The sequence below is a fragment of the Oncorhynchus gorbuscha genome, linkage group LG22 (assembly GCF_021184085.1).
Source record: "Oncorhynchus gorbuscha isolate QuinsamMale2020 ecotype Even-year linkage group LG22, OgorEven_v1.0, whole genome shotgun sequence".
In the NCBI taxonomy this organism is placed as follows: domain Eukaryota; kingdom Metazoa; phylum Chordata; class Actinopteri; order Salmoniformes; family Salmonidae; genus Oncorhynchus; species Oncorhynchus gorbuscha.
Window position 1 is genome coordinate 50267117 of NC_060194.1, and position 17932 is coordinate 50285048.

The 17932-nt window shown below is 47.4% G+C and overlaps 1 protein-coding gene across 1 annotated transcript; it reads left to right on the top strand.

Moving 5' to 3' along the window:
* The first annotated feature begins 723 nt into the window (after window positions 1–723).
* rabggtb (Rab geranylgeranyltransferase subunit beta) lies at window positions 724–13804 on the top strand. Its single transcript, XM_046320858.1, has 9 exons — window positions 724–807; window positions 1277–1384; window positions 1809–2006; window positions 2461–2566; window positions 3251–3303; window positions 4591–4701; window positions 6584–6709; window positions 6928–7077; window positions 10604–13804. Exons 1-9 carry the CDS (start codon window positions 805–807, stop codon window positions 10742–10744), a joined length of 996 nt encoding a protein of 331 aa, XP_046176814.1. The 5' UTR covers window positions 724–804; the 3' UTR covers window positions 10745–13804.
* The last annotated feature ends 4128 nt before the right edge of the window (window positions 13805–17932 follow it).

A 17932-nucleotide genomic window follows, 5' to 3' on the forward strand; every position in this document is an offset into this window, starting at 1 on the left:
TGACACCGACTTGTGCGGCAATGTTTGCAAACACAGGAGTCTTAGAATAAATAGTTTATCTATTGGGATTTGGAAAATCCTGTTAACGTTTTTCGCCACTTTATGTTCACCCAGCGTTAGATCTATTTACTCAACAAGTTTGACAGCACAGCAAAAGCTCCCTGGTTGTCACTAGCTTCCTTTTTTTAACTAGGCAAGTCGGTTAAGAATAAATGATTATTTACAATGACCGCCTACCAAAAGGCCTCCTGTGGGGACGGGGGCCTGGGATAAAAAAAATAAATATATATAAATATATATATAGGACAAAACACACATCACGAGATACCGAAGACAACATAAGGCTGCAACACATGACAAGATGGTACAAACATTATTGGAAAAAAATCAACAGCACAAAGGTCAAGGAGGTCAACAATACACACACAAAGCAGCCACAACTGTCAGTAAGAATCTCCATGATTGAGTCTTTGAATGAAGAGATAAAACTGTTCAGTTTGAGTGTTTGTTGCAGCTCGTTCCAGTCGCCAGCTGCAGTGAATTGAACAGAGGAGCGACCCAGGGATGTTCCATAGCCACAAAACCCATTTATACAATTTATCTTAAAATTAGATTTTAAACTCAACCTTAATCACACTACTAATCTTATGCCTGACTATAAACTTTAAGACCAAAATATATATTTTTGTTATCGACAATTTTGAGTGTGTCTGTTTTATGTCCCACCCTGTCTGTCGCGTTGATGACGTGTACTTTTCATGAGGTAATCATTCTGCGCCGCCAGATGATACGAAGATATCAAGGATGGTAACTTGAATCGCGATTAAAATGACTATTCTTCTTGTACTATAACCATAAATTGGACACAGCTGATTGTTTGTTTCGTATTATCTGCTTGTACTTATAGAGTGAGAAATATATTCCCTGTCGATTAAAAATACAAGTCTTAGCAAAAATGATGGCTAAACTGTAGCGAGTAACATTACTGTCATTGTTTTCATCCAGAGCAGAGGAAATGGCCGGCTAGAAAATCAAGCTATGTTGTAGCAGCTGCTAATCTCTATCCAACGGCTCTTACTAGAGAAGAAGAACAACAATTATCTTCTCAATCTGAATGTTGTATTCTGAGCAGCAGTCAATGTATAATTTGCCAAACTGGTAGTTGCTAGCTAGCTCCGTAGTCAGTTTACTAGGCTAGCTAGTAGTATCTGTCTTGCTCGGCTTGTATCTGACAATGAAATGACCGTTAGCTACATTTCTCCCATTGTTATTGTAGGGGACCCAAGTAAAAGATGTAGTGATCAAGTCTGATGCCCCCAGTGCTCTACTGTTGGACAAGCATGCAGACTATATTGCTGCCTACGGCTCCAAGAAGGATGACTATGTAAGTATTGGATGTTATGCTGACATCATTTCACTGAATCCCGTCTGTGGCAGGTGAACAAGGATGTCTTTGATTAGACCAGTCATGGAAAGCATTAAAAAACTAAAAAACCTCTCCAAGACATGTTTGAGAAACTCTACGTGGAGGTAGTTATCTATCTTATGTTTCAATTGTTATTTGATATCCTGTGTCATCCCCTCCCTCCCTCAGGAGAACACATTGTCAGAGTACATGAGAATGAGGGTATGTAGCTAGCTAGCTAGCTGTGTGATTCACGTGTCGTTCTTCAGTAGAACACGTCAGAGAACCTGTTTCATTTGTTGATTGGTTGCCTGTATCATCCCTCTCCTCTGCTAGAAGTGGATGTAGCCATCTACTAGTTAACTGGGTTCAGTCATTGATATCCTCTGTTTTCCCACCACAGGAGTACACCCTGTCAGAGTATCTGCGGATGTCAGGTATCTACTGGGGCCTGACGGTGATGGACTTGATGGGTCAGCTGACCAGGATGAACCAACCGGAGATCTCTGACTTCATCAAGTCCTGTCAGCACGACTGTGGAGGCGTCAGCGCCAGCATTGGACACGACCCACACGTCCTCTACACGCTCAGTGCTGTACAGGTATAATACAACACCACCCACACCTGTTCTACACTCAGGGCTGTACAGGTATAATACAACACCACCCACACCTGTTCTACACTCAGGGCTGTACAGGTATAATACAACACCACCCACACCTGTTCTACACTCAGGGCTGTACAGGTATAATACAACACCACCCACACCTGTTCTACACTCAGGGCTGTACAGGTATAATACAACACCACCCACACCTGTTCTACACTCAGGGCTGTACAGGTATAATACAACACCACCCACACCTGTTCTACACTCAGGGCTGTACAGGTATAATACAACACCACCCACACCTGTTCTACACTCTGCTGTGAAGGTCAGACAGATGGGATACATAACATCATTCGTTTTTGGACACGTTCAGATAGTAACAATCTATTTCATGCTTAGAAAACACAACTTTAGACACAAACTCCATGCTGTCCGTCTCCCTCAGATCCTCTCGTTGTACGATAACGTGAACGTGCTGGACGTGGACAAGGTGGTGGAGTACGTCAGAGGACTGCAGCAGGAGGATGGCTCGTTCGCTGGAGACAAATGGGGTGAGTTTACTTTATGTCTGGGTTTCTGCACAATGTCGAGATGATAGTGGTGGATGCATTGAAGATCATAGATAAATTCAGCTTCATCTCAAGTTATAAAAATGTATCTAACCAAATCATCCCTATTGCCTCTCAAGACCCTGATGAAGGACCCCATCTCTATGGAATCCCAATCCTTTCCCATTTTAGGGGGTGGGGGGGGGCTGAAGGGGAGGAGGATGGGGACTGAAGGGGAGGAGGATGGGGGCTGAAGGGGAGGAGGATGGGGGCTGAAGGGGGGGGACTGAAGGGGAGGGGGACTGAAGGGGAGGATGGGACTGAGGGGGGGGGAGGGGAGGAGGATGGGGACTGAAGGGGAGGAGGATGGGGACTGAAGGAGGGGGGACTGAAGGGGGGGGGGGGACTGAAGGGGAGGATGGGGACTGAAGTGGAGGAGGATGGGGACTGAAGGAGGAGGGTTTATCTTTGTATGCATTTCTTTGATGATTTTGTACCTGTAACCCCCCCCCATCTGATAAAACTAACAAAAGTAAATAAGAAGTTGGTCAATGAGTAGATACTTGTGGTCCTGGCAGTCTGTTGTTGCTGATGTCTGTAAGCAGGAAGTCACCCCACTGCCTATCATGATGCCATATTGCTACCTTTAAAACCTAACCTGTCTGTCTTCATCTACTGTCTCTACAGGGGAGATAGACACACGATTCTCTTTCTGTGCTGTCGCAACACTCGCATTGCTGGTACGGATCAAATTAACTCTGTCATATTGTCTTTGGTTACTAGCTAACACATTATATTCTTTACTTTTACACCAGAATGCATTGCATATTGTTTTTTCCCTGTATCATAATCATTTAGTTAACTTGTATAGTGCTTTTCATTCCAGAAAATTACCTCAAAGTACATGAAAAGAAAAAAACAAAACAAATTGGGATGGTGATGAAAGGCTGGGAGTGGGAGGAAGTTTGAATGAAAGGCTGAGAGTGGGAGGAAGTTTGAATGAAAGGCTGAGAGTGGGAGACAGTTTGGATGAAAGGCTGAGAGTGGAGACAGTTTGAATAAATGGCTGGGAGTGGAGACAGTTTGAATGAATGGCTGAGAGTGGGAGACAGTTTGGATGAAAGGCTGAGAGTGGAGACAGTTTGGATGAAAGGCTGAGAGTGGAGACAGTTTGAATGAATGGCTGAGGGTGGAGACAGTTTAGATAAAAGGCTGAGAGTGGAGACAGTTTGAATGAATGGCTGAGGGTGGAGACAGTTTAGATAAAAGGCTGAGAGTGGAGACAGTTTGAATGAATGGCTGAGAGTGGGAGACAGTTTAGATGAAAGGCTGAGAGTGGAGACAGTTTGGATGAAAGGCTGAGAGTGGAGACAGTTTGGATGAAAGGCTGGGAGTGGAGACAGTTTGGACGAAAGGCTGGGAGTGGGAGACAGTTTGAATGAAAGGCTGGGAGTGGAGACAGTTTGGATGAAAGGCTGGGAGTGGAGACAGTTTGGATGAAAGGCTGGGAGTGGGAGACAGTTTGAATGAAAGGCTGGGAGTGGAGACAGTTTGGATGAAAGGCTGAGAGTGGAGACAGTTTGGATGAAAGGCTGGGAGTGGAGACAGTTTAGATGAAAGGCTGAGAGTGGAGACAGTTTGGATGAAAGGCTGAGAGTGGAGACAGTTTGGATGAAAGGCTGGGAGTGGAGACAGTTTGAATGAAAGGCTGAGAGTGGAGACAGTTTGAATGAAAGGCTGAGAGTGGAGACAGTTTGGATGAATGGCTGAGAGTGGAGACAGTTTGGATTGGAAATCAGTGTCGCGTCTGGAGGGAAGGGGTCATCGAAGGTCCAGCCAGAGAGAAACAAATTACAGCACATTGCAACAAATGTTTATTTTGTAAATAAGACAGCCTCAACTGTCAGTCATTTTGGCTTTGTTTGCTAGAATAGGGCTTGTATTGTTGGAGGATAGCTGTTGTTCTGTGTCTTGTATCATTAGTCTGTACACAACAGCAGTTCACTATTTGGTCTGTGTGTCTGCAGGGTAGGCTGGATGCCATTAACATGGACAAGGCTGTGGAGTTTGTTCTGTCCTGTATGAATTTTGATGGAGGGTTTGGCTGCAGACCAGGATCAGAGTCTCATGCCGGACAGGTATGCAGGGTTCAGCTAGCCCCCCAAAAAAGAAACGTCCTCTCACTGTCAACTGTGTTCATTTTCAGCAAACTTAACATGTGTAAATATTTGTATGAACAAGATTCAACAACTGAGACATAAACTGAACAAGTTCCACAGACATGTGACTAGCAGAAATGGAATAATGTGTCCCTGAACAAAGGGGGGGGGGGTCAAAATCAAAAGCAACAGACAGTATCTGGTGTGGCCACCAGCTGCATTAAGCACTGCAGTGCATCTCCTCCTCATGGACTGCACCAGATGTGTCAGTTCTTGCTGTGAGATGTTACCCCACTCTTCCATCAAGGTACCTGCAAGTTCCCAGACATTTCTGGGGGGGAATGGTCCTAGCCCTCACCCTCCGATCCAACAGGTCTCAGACGTGCTCACTGGAATTGAGATCTTCGCTCTTCGCTGGCCATGGCAGAACACTGACATTCCTGTCTTGCAGGAAATCACGCACAGAATGAGCAGTATGGCTGGTGGCATTGTCATGCTGGAGGGTCATGTCAGGATGAGCCTGCAGGAAGGGTACCACATGAGGGAGGAGGATGTCTTCCCTGTAACGCACAGCCTTGAGATTGCCTGCAATGACAACACGCTCAGTCCGATGATGCTGTGACACACCGCCCCAGACCATGACGCACCCTCCACCTCCAAATCGATCCCGCTCCAGAGTACAGGCCTCGGTGTAACACTCATTCCTTCAACGATAAACACAAATCTGACCATCACCCCTGGTGAGACAAAACCGTGACTCATCAGTGAATAGCATTTTTTGCCAGTCCTGTCTGGTCCAGCGATGGTGGGTTTGTGCCCAACGTTGTTGCCAGTGATGTCTGGTGAGGACATGCCTTACAACAGGCCTACAAGCCCTCAGTCCAGCCTCTCTCAGCCTATTGAGGATCTTCTATACAACAGGCCTAAAAGCCCTCAGTCCAGCCTCTCTCAGCCTATTGAGGACCTGCTATACAACAGGCCTGCAAGCACTCAGTCCAGCCTCTCTCAGCCTATTGTGGACAGTCTGAACACTGATGGAGGGATTGTGCGTTCCTGGTGTAACTTGGGTAGTTGTTGGTGCCATCCTGTACCTGTCCCGCAGGTGTGATGTTCAGATGTACCGATCCTGTGCAGGTGTTACACGTGGTCTGCCACTGCGAGGACGATCAGCTGTCCGTCCTGTCTCCCTGTAGCACTGTCTTAGGCATCTCACTTTACGGACATTGTAATTTTATTGCCCTGGCCACATCTGCAGAAGTCATGCCTTCTTGCAGCATGCCTTAGGCACGTTCACGCAGATGAGCAGGGACCCTGGGCATCTTCCTTTTGGTGTTTTTCAGAGTCAGTAGAAAGGCCTCTTTAGTGTCCTACGTTTTCATAACTGTGACCCTAATTGCCTACCGTCTGTAAGCTGTTAGTCTCTTAACGACCGTTCCACAGGTGCATGTTCATTAATTGTTTATGGTTGATTGAACAAGCATGGGAAACAGTGTTTAAACCCTTTACATTGAAGATCTGTGAAGTCATTTGGATTTATATGAATTATCTTTGAAAGACAGAGTTCTGAAAAAGGGATGATTATTTTTTTACTGAGTTTGTTACTGTCATGTTTTTAGAAAAATCTATTTCAGCCATTATTCCATAGTTTAATTATTTTATTTCCTCCCTCCCATCTTTTCCTTGGCTTCTCCTCGCTCTCCTACCCTCCCCTCTGCTCTCTTCCCCTCCCCTCTGCTCTCTACCCTCCCCTCTGCTCTCCTACCCTCCCCTCTGCTCTCCTACCCTCCCCTCTGCTCTCCTACCCTCCCCTCTGCTCTCCTACCCTCCCTCTCTCCTACCCTCCCCTCTGCTCTCTTCTTAGATCTACTGTTGTACAGGGTTCCTGTCTATAGCAGGTCAGTTACACCAGGTGAATGCTGACCTGCTGGGCTGGTGGCTCTGTGAGAGGCAGCTTCCCTCGGGAGGGCTCAACGGACGCCCTGAGAAAGTAGGAGCTTGGGGGTTGATTCGGTCATTAATATCATATAATTCACAGTTCTATTTAATTCTGTGGTTTGGGATTCAGCACAAGGCGTCTGGCTTACTGACAGAAGTTTAATGTGGTGAAACATACATATAGATTCCCTACCCTCATTGCTGGGCATTTGAAACGATTGACTGTGGCATAATTTGTTACCATGTCTCATTGTAACCTCTCTCGGCTAGCTGCCTGATGTATGTTATTCGTGGTGGGTGCTGGCCTCCCTGAAGATCATTGGTAGAATCCACTGGATAGACAAGTCCAAGCTGAGGTCCTTTATTTTGGCCTGTCAGGATGAGGAGACGGGGGGCTTTGCTGACCGACCAGGAGACATGGTGAGCTCATCATATCATCTCGGTTAACCCAGGATGTAGCAGGTAGGAAAGGGGATGTAGCAGGTAGGAACGGGGATGTACCAGGTAGGAGGGGATGGTAGCAGGTAGGAACGGGGATGTAGCAGGTAGGAACGGGGATGTAGCAGGTAGGAACGGGGATGTAGCAGGTAGGAACGGGGATGTAGCAGGTAGGAACGGGGATGTAGCAGGTAGGAACGGGGATGGTAGCAGGTAGGAACGGGGATGGTAGCAGGTAGGAACGGGGATGTAGCAGGTAGGAACGGGGATGTAGCAGGTAGGAACGGGGATGTAGCAGGTAGGAACGGGGATGTAGCAGGTAGGAACGGGGATGTAGCAGGTAGGAACGGGGATGGTAGCAGGTAGGAACGGGGATGTAGCAGGTAGGAATGGGGATGTAGCAGGTAGGAATGGGGATGTAGCAGGTAGGAATGGGGATGTAGCAGGTAGGAATGGGGATGTAGCAGGTAGGAACGGGGATGTAGCAGGTAGGAATGGGGACGGTAGCAGGTAGGAATGGGGATGTAGCAGGTAGGAACGGGGATGGTAGCAGGTAGGAACGGGGATGTAGCAGGTAGGAACGGGGATGTAGCAGGTAGGAACGGGGATGGTAGCAGGTAGGAACGGGGATGGTAGCAGGTAGCAACGGGGATGGTAGCAGGTAGCAACGGGGATGGTAGCAGGTAGGAACGGGGATGGTAGCAGGTAGGAGGGGATGGTAGCAGGTAGGAGGGGATGGTAGCAGGTAGGAACGGGGATGGTAGCAGGTAGGAACGGGGATGGTAGCAGGTAGGAACGGGGATGGTAGCAGGTAGGAACGGGGCCGGTAGCAGGTAGGAGGGGATGGTAGCAGGTAGGAGGGGATGGTAGCAGGTAGGAACGGGGATGGTAGCAGGTAGGAACGGGGCCGGTAGCAGGTAGGAACGGGGCCGGTAGCAGGTAGGAACGGGGCCGGTAGCAGGTAGGAACGGGGCCGGTAGCAGGTAGGAACGGGGCCGGTAGCAGGTAGGAACGGGGCCGGTAGCAGGTAGGAGGGGATGGTAGCAGGTAGGAACGGGGCCGGTAGCAGGTAGGTACGGGGATGGTAGCAGGTAGGTACGGGGATGGTAGCAGGTAGGAGGGGATGGTAAGCAGGTACATTTACATTTACATTTAAGTCATTTAGCAGACGCTCTTATCCAGAGCGACTTACAAATTGGTGCATTCACCTTATGACATCCAGTGGAACAGTCACTTTACAATAGTGCATCTAAATCTTAAAGGGGGGGGGTGAGAGGGATTACTTATCCTATCCTAGGTATTCCTTAAAGAGGTGGGGAATACCTAGGATAGGATAAGTAATCCCTCTCACCCTCCCCCCCTTTAGGTAGGTAGGAGGGGATGTAGCAGGTAGGAGGGGATGGTAGCAGGTAGGTACGGGGATGGTAGCAGGTAGGAGGGGATGGTAGCAGGTAGGTACGGGGGATGGTAGCAGGTAGGTACGGGGCCGGTAGCAGGTAGGAACGGGGCCGGTAGCAGGTAGGAACGGGGCCGGTAGCAGGTAGGAGGGGATGGTAGCAGGTAGGAACGGGGCCGGTAGCAGGTAGGAGGGGATGGTAGCAGGTAGGAACGGGGATGGTAGCAGGTAGAAGGGGATGGTAGCAGGTAGGAACGGGGATGGTAGCAGGTAGGAACGGGGATGGTAGCAGGTAGGAAGGGGATGGTAGCAGGTAGGAGGGGATGGTAGCAGGTACATTTACATTTACATTTAAGTCATTTAGCAGACGCTCTTATCCAGAGCGACTTACAAATTGGTGCATTCACCTTATGACATCCAGTGGAACAGTCACTTACAATAGTGCATCTAAATCTTAAAGGAGGGGGGGGTGAGAGGGATTACTTATCCTATCCTAGGTATTCCTTAAAGAGGTGGGGAATACCTAGGATAGGATAAGTAATCCCTCTCACCCTCCCCCCCTTTAGGTAGGTAGGAGGGGATGTAGCAGGTAGGAGGGGATGTAGCAGGTAGGAGGGGATGTAGCAGGTAGGTACGGGGACGGTAGCAGGTAGGAACGGGGATGTAGCAGGTAGGAACGGGGATGGTAGCAGGTAGGAACGGGGATGTAGCAGGTAGGAACGGGGATGGTAGCAGGTAGGAACGGGGATGTAGCAGGTAGGAACGGGGATGGTAGCAGGTAGGAACGGGGATGGTAGCAGGTAGGAACGGGGATGGTAGCAGGTAGGAACGGGATGGTAGCAGGTAGGAACGGGGATGGTAGCAGGTAGGAACGGGGATGGTAGCAGGTAGGAACGGGGATGGTAGCAGGTAGGAACGGGGATGGTAGCAGGTAGGAACGGGGATGGTAGCAGGTAGGAACGGGGATGGTAGCAGGTAGGAACGGGGATGGTAGCAGGTAGGAACGGGGATGGTAGCAGGTAGGAACGGGGATGGTAGCAGGTAGGAACGGGGATGTAGCAGGTAGGTACGGGGATGTAGCAGGTAGGTACGGGGATGGTAGCAGGTAGGAACGGGGATGGTAGCAGGTAGGAACGGGGATGGTAGCAGGTAGGAACGGGGATGGTAGCAGGTAGGAACGGGGATGGTAGCAGGTAGGAACGGGGATGTAGCAGGTAGGAACGGGGATGTAGCAGGTAGGAACGGGGATGGTAGCAGGTAGGAACGGGGATGGTAGCAGGTAGGACGGGGATGGTAGCAGGTAGGAACGGGGATGGTAGCAGGTAGGAACGGGGATGGTAGCAGGTAGGAACGGGACGGTAGCAGGTAGGAGGGGACGGTAGCAGGTAGGTACGGGGACGGTAGCAGGTAGGAACGGGGACGGTAGCAGGTAGGGACGGTAGCAGGTAGGAACGGGGACGGTAGCAGGTAGGAACGGGGACGGTAGCAGGTAGGAACGGGGACGGTAGCAGGTAGGAACGGGGCCGGTAGCAGGTAGGAACGGGGACGGTAGCTGGTAGCAAATAGGAACAGGGGGGGGGGTGTAGCAGGTGCGGGTGAGTTTTGGAGGGGGGGGTTAGCAGATTGGTGGGGAGTTTAGCAGGTAGAAGTGGGGAGTTTAGCAGGTAGGAGAGGGGGGTTTAGCAGGTAGAAAGGGAGGGGAGTTTAGCAGGTAGGAGGGGGTTTAGCAGGTAGGAAGGGAGGGGGTTTAGCAGGTAGGAAGGGAGGGGGGTTTACCAGGTCGAAAGGGAGGGGGAGTTTAGCAGGTAGGGAGGGGGGTTTAGCAGGTTGAAAGGGAGGGGGTTTAGCAGGTTGAAAGGGAGGGGGTTTAGCAGGTAGGATGGGAGGGGTTTAGCAGGTAGGATGGGAGGGGGAGTTTAGCAGGTAGGGAGGGGGTTTAGCAGGTCGAAAGGGAGGGGGAGTTTAGCAGGTAGAGAGGGGGATACCCTTACATGATGTAAACCTTGGCTGACACCTGGAGGCTCATCTTAGTTCCCAGTGCTAATTAATACATTTTGCTAGGTAGGTTCATGTCTCTGCCCTCTTCCTCATTCTGTCCCCTCTCTTCTTCAGGTGGACCCATTCCATACTCTGTTTGGCGTAGCAGGCTTGTCTCTGCTGGGAGAGGGGCAGATAAAGGACGTCAATCCTGTTCTCTGTATGCCTGAAGACGTGTTGGAGAGGCTAGGCTTCCACCCAGACCTCCTCAGCTAGCTCTTCACTCATCTACACACACCAGGGTCGACCTCTTGTCCCTGCAGCTATAGTCTTTAACAGGTCATCTAGCAGTATGTCATGACAACGTTTACACTGTCTAATATAGCACCCTATTCCCTAATATAGTGCACTCGTTCTGACCAGGGCCCATAGGGGAAAAGGGTGATCTTTTTGGACACAACCCAGGAAGAACACATCACTGCTGGTTCTTCACTCCCCTGGTAGTTAATGTATTGATCGTTCTCTCCCCTGGTAGTTAATGTATTGATCGTTCTCTCCCCTGGTAGTTAATATATTGATCGTCCACTCCCCTGGTAGTTAATGTATTGATTGTCCACTCCCCTGGTAGTTAATGTATTGATCGTTCACTCCCCTGGTAGTTAATGTATTGATCGTTCACTCCCCTGGTAGTTAATGTATTGATCGTTCTCTCCCCTGGTAGTTAATGTATTGATCGTCCACTCCCCTGGTAGTTAATGTATTGATCGTTCTCTCCCCTGGTAGTTAATGTATTGATCGTTCACTCCCCTGGTAGTTAATGTATTGATCGTTCTCTCCCCTGGTAGTTAATGTATTGATCGTTCTCTCCCCTGGTAGTTAATGTATTGATCGTTCTCTCCCCTGGTAGTTAATGTATTGATTGTCCACTCCCCTGGTAGTTAATGTATTGATCGTTCACTCCCCTGGTAGTTAATGTATTGATCGTTCTCTCCCCTGGTAGTTAATGTATTGATCGTTCTCTCCCCTGGTAGTTAATGTATTGATCGTTCTCTCCCCTGGTAGTTAATGTATTGATCGTTCTCTCCCCTGGTAGTTAATGTATTGATCGTTCTCTCCCCTGGTAGTTAATGTATTGATCGTTCTCTCCCCTGGTAGTTAATGTATTGATCGTTCTCTCCCCTGGTAGTTAATGTATTGATCGTTCTCTCCCCTGGTAGTTAATGTATTGATCGTTCTCTCCCCTGGTAGTTAATGTATTGATCGTTCTCTCCCCTGGTAGTTAATGTATTGATCGTTCTCTCCCCTGGTTAGAGGGGAACCAGCAGTGTTGTGAATCTTCTGCACTTCATTACAAGACCAACCAATAATCCCTGTCTTTTGTGATGCTAGCAACTGGAGCTACTTACAGCTGGGAACTCACTGACCACAAACCTTGTGTTGGGTTGTTTTCTTAACATACAGGTGGAACTGACAAAATAAAGGAAACACTATACTTGAAGGCAGGTGCTTCCACACAGGTGTGGTTCCTGAGTTCATTAAGCAATTAACATCCCATCATGCTTAGGGTCATGTATAAAAATGTCCCAGTTGCCCATTATTTTGGCTACCATGTCTAGAAGAAGAGATGTCCAGTGCCTTAGAAAGAGGGGTCTGAAAGGAGCATAGGGGGTTTAAAGGCTGTGTGTGTCAGTCAACAGATGTCAGGCCGAGACACTGCGTTTTCTGCATCAACAAAACACCAAATGATGTCATTTCTCGTGGAAGAATGGTGTCTTATTCCTCCAATAGAGTTCCAGACTCTAGTAGAATCTATGACGAGGTGCATTGAACCTGTTCTGATTGGTGGAGGCCCAACGCCCTATTAGGACACTTGATGTTGGTGTTTATACTTTATTTTGGCAGTTACCTGCATATTGTAATGAATTCAGGTGACTATGCAGCTGCAGGGTTATATAGGCCTGTGTAGGGTTGGGATAATCTAATCCTGTGTAGGGTTGGGATAATCTAATCCTGTGTAGGGTTGGGATAATCTAATCCTGTGTAGGGTTGGGATAATCTAATCCTGTGTAGGGTTGGGATAATCTAATCCTGTGTAGGGTTGGGATAATCTAATCCTGTGTAGGGTTGGGATAATCTAATCCTGTGTAGGGTTGGGATAATCTAATCCTGTGTAGGGTTGGGATAATCTAATCCTGTGTAGGGTTGGGATAATCTAATCCTGTGTAGGGTTGGGATAATCTAATCCTGTGTAGGGTTGGGATAATCTAATCCTGTGTAGGGTTGGGATAATCTAATCCTGTGTAGGGTTGGGATAATCTAATCCTGTGTAGGGTTGGGATAATCTAATCCTGTGTAGGGTTGGGATAATCTAATCCTGTGTAGGGTTGGGATAATCTAATCCTGTGTAGGGTTGGGATAATCTAATCCTGTGTAGGGTTGGGATAATCTAATCCTGTGTAGGGTTGGGATAATCTAATCCTGTGTAGGGTTGGGATAATCTAATCCTGTGTAGGGTTGGGATAATCTAATCCTGTGTAGGGTTGGGATAATCTAATCCTGTGTAGGGTTGGGATAATCTAATCCTGTGTAGGGTTGGGATAATCTAATCCTGTGTAGGGTTGGTGATTTGGATAATCTCATTTTAGTACACCATATTATTATTTATTATTATTACACCACCTAGTAGCATCCAACATTTTGGCGCTAAACATTTTATATATCCAAAACTCATCCTTCATGGAGAGTTACTGAATCATATTCACGTCATCTTAATCTGGGATCCTAAAATAGGTTTTTCCCCCCAGAGGGAGTCTGTGATTGTGTCCTAAACGGCCACCTATTCCCTATCTATTGAACTCTTTTTGACAAGGGGCCATAAGACTTTTTGTCAAGAGTAGTGCGCTAAATAGGGAATAGGGTGCCATTTGAGAAGCACTCTGTATTATAGCGATAATCACTTTTAACATATGCATCTATTTCTGTGTTTTTCTTTTGTTTTCTGAGAACCATATTGAATTTGTTGTCAGTGTCATATGTGATGTCAACTTGTTGTGCTGTTGTTACCTATAAAAAAAACAGGCTTGGCATCAATTCAGTCAATTCAGGAAGTTGACTGAAATTCACTTTTAAAATAGAATCATTTTGAGGAGAATTGGAATTTCAGTTTACTTTAAGAATTGACTGAATTGAAATGGAATTGACCCCCCAACCCTGTACCTGACTGATATCCACCTGTCCAAATGTTGAGGACAATTAATACATATCTGTCTACTCACCTGTAACAACAGTGTTAACTCATCCTGTAGTAGGCAATAAATACATTGATTCAAGGGTGAAGTTGTGGTGTTCATATTGGGGGGGCCCGAACAGTAGACGGGGAGGTCTGGGGGGGGGCATTTAAGACATGTTCCTGCTATTCTACACAGTTTGACTTATTATGCCTCTTCTGAGGGCTATGCAGGGGTTGTCAGTGGGGTATATGCAGGGGTTGTCAGTGGGGTATATGGAGGGCTATTCAGTGGGGTATATGGAGGGCTATTCAGTGGGGTATATGGAGGGCTATTCAGTGGGGTATATGGAGGGCTATTCAGTGGGGTATATGGAGGGCTATTCAGTGGGGTATATGGAGGGCTATTCAGTGGGGTATATGGAGGGGTATTCAGTGGGGTATATGGAGGGCTAATCAGTGGGGTATATGGAGGGCTATTCAGTGAGGTATATGGAGGGGTATTCAGTGGGGTATATGGAGGGGTATTCAGTGGGGTATATGGAGGGGTATTCAGTGGGGTATATGGAGGGCTAATCAGTGGGGTATATGGAGGGCTATTCAGTGAGGTATATGGAGGGGTATTCAGTGTTTCAGTGGGGTATATGGAGGGGTATTCAGTGGGGTATATGGAGGGCTATTCAGTGGGGTATTCGGAGGGGTATATGGAGGGGTATAAATTTTACAGGGTAAAAATTCCCAGTCTTAGGTCAGTTAGGATCACCACTTTATTTTAAGAATGTGAAATGTCAGAATAATAGTAGAATGATTTATTTCAGTTTTTATTTCTTTCATCATAATCCCAGTGGGTCAGAAATACATCCACAGCTGCACCTCCAATTGATTCAACTGATGTCAATTAGCCTATCAGAAGCTTATAAGCCAAGCTGTTTAAAAGGCACAGTCAACGTAGTGTATGTAAACTTCTGACCCACTAGAATTGTGATACAGTGAAATCATCTGTCTGTAAACAATTGTTGGGAAAATTATGTGTTATGTACAAAGTAGATGTCCTTACCGACTTGCCAAAACTATAGTTTTGTTAACAAGAAATTTGAGGAGTGGTTGAACAACTAGTTTTAATACCGCCAACCTAAGTGTATGTAAACTAGTTTTAATGCCGCCAACCTTCCGAATTCACCTGTACATATCTGCCCTGTACAGCATTTATCTTCCTGTACATCTCTCTATCTGACCTGTACAGTATTTATCTTCCTGTACATCTCTCTATCTGCCCTGTACAGCATTTATCTTCCTGTACATCTCTATCTGCCCTGTACAGTATTTATCTTCCTGTACATCTCTCTATCTGCCCTGTACAGCATTTATCTTCCTGTACATCTCTCTATCTGCCCTGTACAGTATTTATCTTCCTGTACATCTCTATCTGCCATGTACAGTATTTATCTTCCTGTACATCTCTATCTGCCATGTACAGTATTTATCTTCCTGTACATCTCTCTATCTGCCCTGTACAGTATTTATCTTCCTGTACATCTCTCTATCTGCCCTGTACAGCATTTATCTTCCTGTACATCTCTATCTGCCCTGTACAGCATTTATCTTCCTGTACATCTCTCTATCTGCCCTGTACAGCATTTATCTTGTGTACAGTGTGTCTATCACCCTGTACAGTATTTATCTTCCAGGAGGATCTTATCAGACCATGTACAGTATTTATCTTCCTTTAACACAGAGTCTCAGAGACCAAATGTACAGTATTTATCTTCCTAAGAGTCTCTCTATCTGCCCTGGGAACAGTATTTATCTTCCTGTACATCTCTATCTGCCCTGTACAGCATTTATCTTCCTGACATCTCTATCTGCCATGTACAGTATTTATCTTCCTGTACATCTCTCTATCTGCCCTGAACAGTATTTATCTTCCTGTAGTCTCTCTATCAAACCCTGAACAGCATTTATCTTCCTGTACATCTCTCTATCTGCAAACCCTGAACAGTATTTATCTTCATGTACATCTCTCTATCCAAACCCTGAACAGCATTTATCTTCCTGAACATCTCTCTATCTGCCCTGTACAGTATTTATCTTCCTGTACATCTCTCTATCTGCCCTGTACAGTATTTATCTTCCTGTACATCTTCCTGTACATCTCTCTCCCTTTCTATCTGCCCTGTACAGGAGGTTATCTCTCCTCTAAGCAGATTCTATTACAGTAAGCTACAAAAGGACTTCGCTTCACTGGGAAATTATACCCCTGGCATTGTCTGTTTGTCTGTCAGCGCATGTGTGTCACAGTGTGTGTGTCTGTAACTGTGTCACAGTGTGTCTCACCGTGTGTGTGTCTCACCGTGTGTGTGTGTAACTGTGTCACAGTGTGTCTCACCGTGTGTGTGTGTCTGTCATCACAGGAGGAGGGTTACAGACCAGAGGAGAGCCCATCACTCAGTCACCTTTAACACAGAGTCTCAGAGACCAAACCCTGGGAACAGCCACCTTTAACACAGAGTCTCAGAGACCAAACCCTGGGAACAACCACCTTTAACAGTCTCTAAGAGTCTCAGAGACCAAACCCTGGGAACAGTTACCTTTAACACAGAGTCTCAGAGACCAAACCCTGGGAACAGCCACCTTTAACAGTCTCTAAGAGTCTCAGAGGCCAAACCCTGGGAACAACCACCTTTAACACAGAGTCTCAGAGACCAAACCCTGGGAACAGCCACCTTTAACAGTCTCTAAGAGTCTCAGAGACCAAACCCTGGGAACAGCCACCTTTAACACAGAGTCTCAGAGACCAAACCCTGGGAACAGCCACCTTTCACACAGAGTCTCAGAGACCAAACCCTGGGAACAACCACCTTTAACAGTCTCTAAGAGTCTCAGAGACCAAACCCTGGGAACAGCCACCTTTAACACAGAGTCTCAGAGACCAAACCCTGGGAACAGCCACCTTTAACAGTCTCTAAGAGTCTCAGAGGCCAAACCCTGGGAACAGCCACCTTTACCACAGTCTCAGAGACCAAACCCTGGGAACAGCCACCTTTAACAGTCTCTAAGAGTCTCAGAGGCCAAACCCTGGGAACAGCCACCTTTACACAGTCTCAGAGACCAAACCCTGGGAACAGCCACCTTTAACAGTCTCTAAGAGTCTCAGAGACCAAACCCTGGGAACAACCACCTTTAACAGTCTCAGAGTCTCAGAGACCAAACCCTGGGAACAGCCACCTTTACCACAGTCTCAGAGACCAAACCCTGGGAACAGCCACCTTTAACAGTCTCTAAGAGTCTCAGAGGCCAAACCCTGGGAACAGCCACCTTTACCACAGTCTCAGAGACCAAACCCTGGGAACAGCCACCTTTAACAGTCTCTAAGAGTCTCAGAGACCAAACCCTGGGAACAGCCACCTTTAACAGTCTCTAAGAGTCTCAGAGACCAAACCCTGGGAACAGCCACCTTTAACAGTCTCTAAGAGTCTCAGAGACCAAACCCTGGGAACAGCCACCTTTACCACAGTCTCAGAGACCAAACCCTGGGAACAGCCACCTTTAACAGTCTCTAAGAGTCTCAGAGGCCAAACCCTGGGAACAGCCACCTTTACCACAGTCTCAGAGACCAAACCCTGGGAACAGCCACCTTTAACAGTCTCTAAGAGTCTCAGAGGCCAAACCCTGGGAACAGCCACCTTTACCACAGTCTCAGAGACCAAACCCTGGGAACAACCACCTTTAACAGTCTCTAAGAGTCTCAGAGACCAAACCCTGGGAACAGCCACCTTTAACACAGAGTCTCAGAGACCAAACCCTGGGAACAGCCACCTTTAACACAGAGTCTCAGAGACCAAACCCTGGGAACAGCCACCTTTAACAGTCTCTAAGAGTCTCAGAGGCCAAACCCTGGGAACAGCCACCTTTAACAGTCTCTAAGAGTCTCAGAGGCCAAACCCTGGGAACAACCACCTTTAACAGTCTCTAAGAGTCTCAGAGGCCAAACCCTGGGAACAGCCACCTTTACCACAGTCTCAGAGACCAAACCCTGGGAACAGCCACCTTTAACAGTCTCTAAGAGTCTCAGAGGCCAAACCCTGGGAACAGCCACCTTTACCACAGTCTCAGAGACCAAACCCTGGGAACAGCCACCTTTAACAGTCTCTAAGAGTCTCAGAGACCAAACCCTGGGAACAGTTACCTTTACCACAGTCTCAGAGACCAAACCCTGGGAACAACCACCTTTAACAGTC

Bases quoted from the DNA above. Each gene is read 5' to 3' on its own strand.
- rabggtb (XM_046320858.1), top strand. The intron at 2,007-2,460 runs GTATAATACAAC...CGTCTCCCTCAG, and splicing joins ACACGCTCAGTGCTGTACAG to ATCCTCTCGTTGTACGATAA. The intron at 4,702-6,583 runs GTATGCAGGGTT...CTCTCTTCTTAG, and splicing joins CAGAGTCTCATGCCGGACAG to ATCTACTGTTGTACAGGGTT.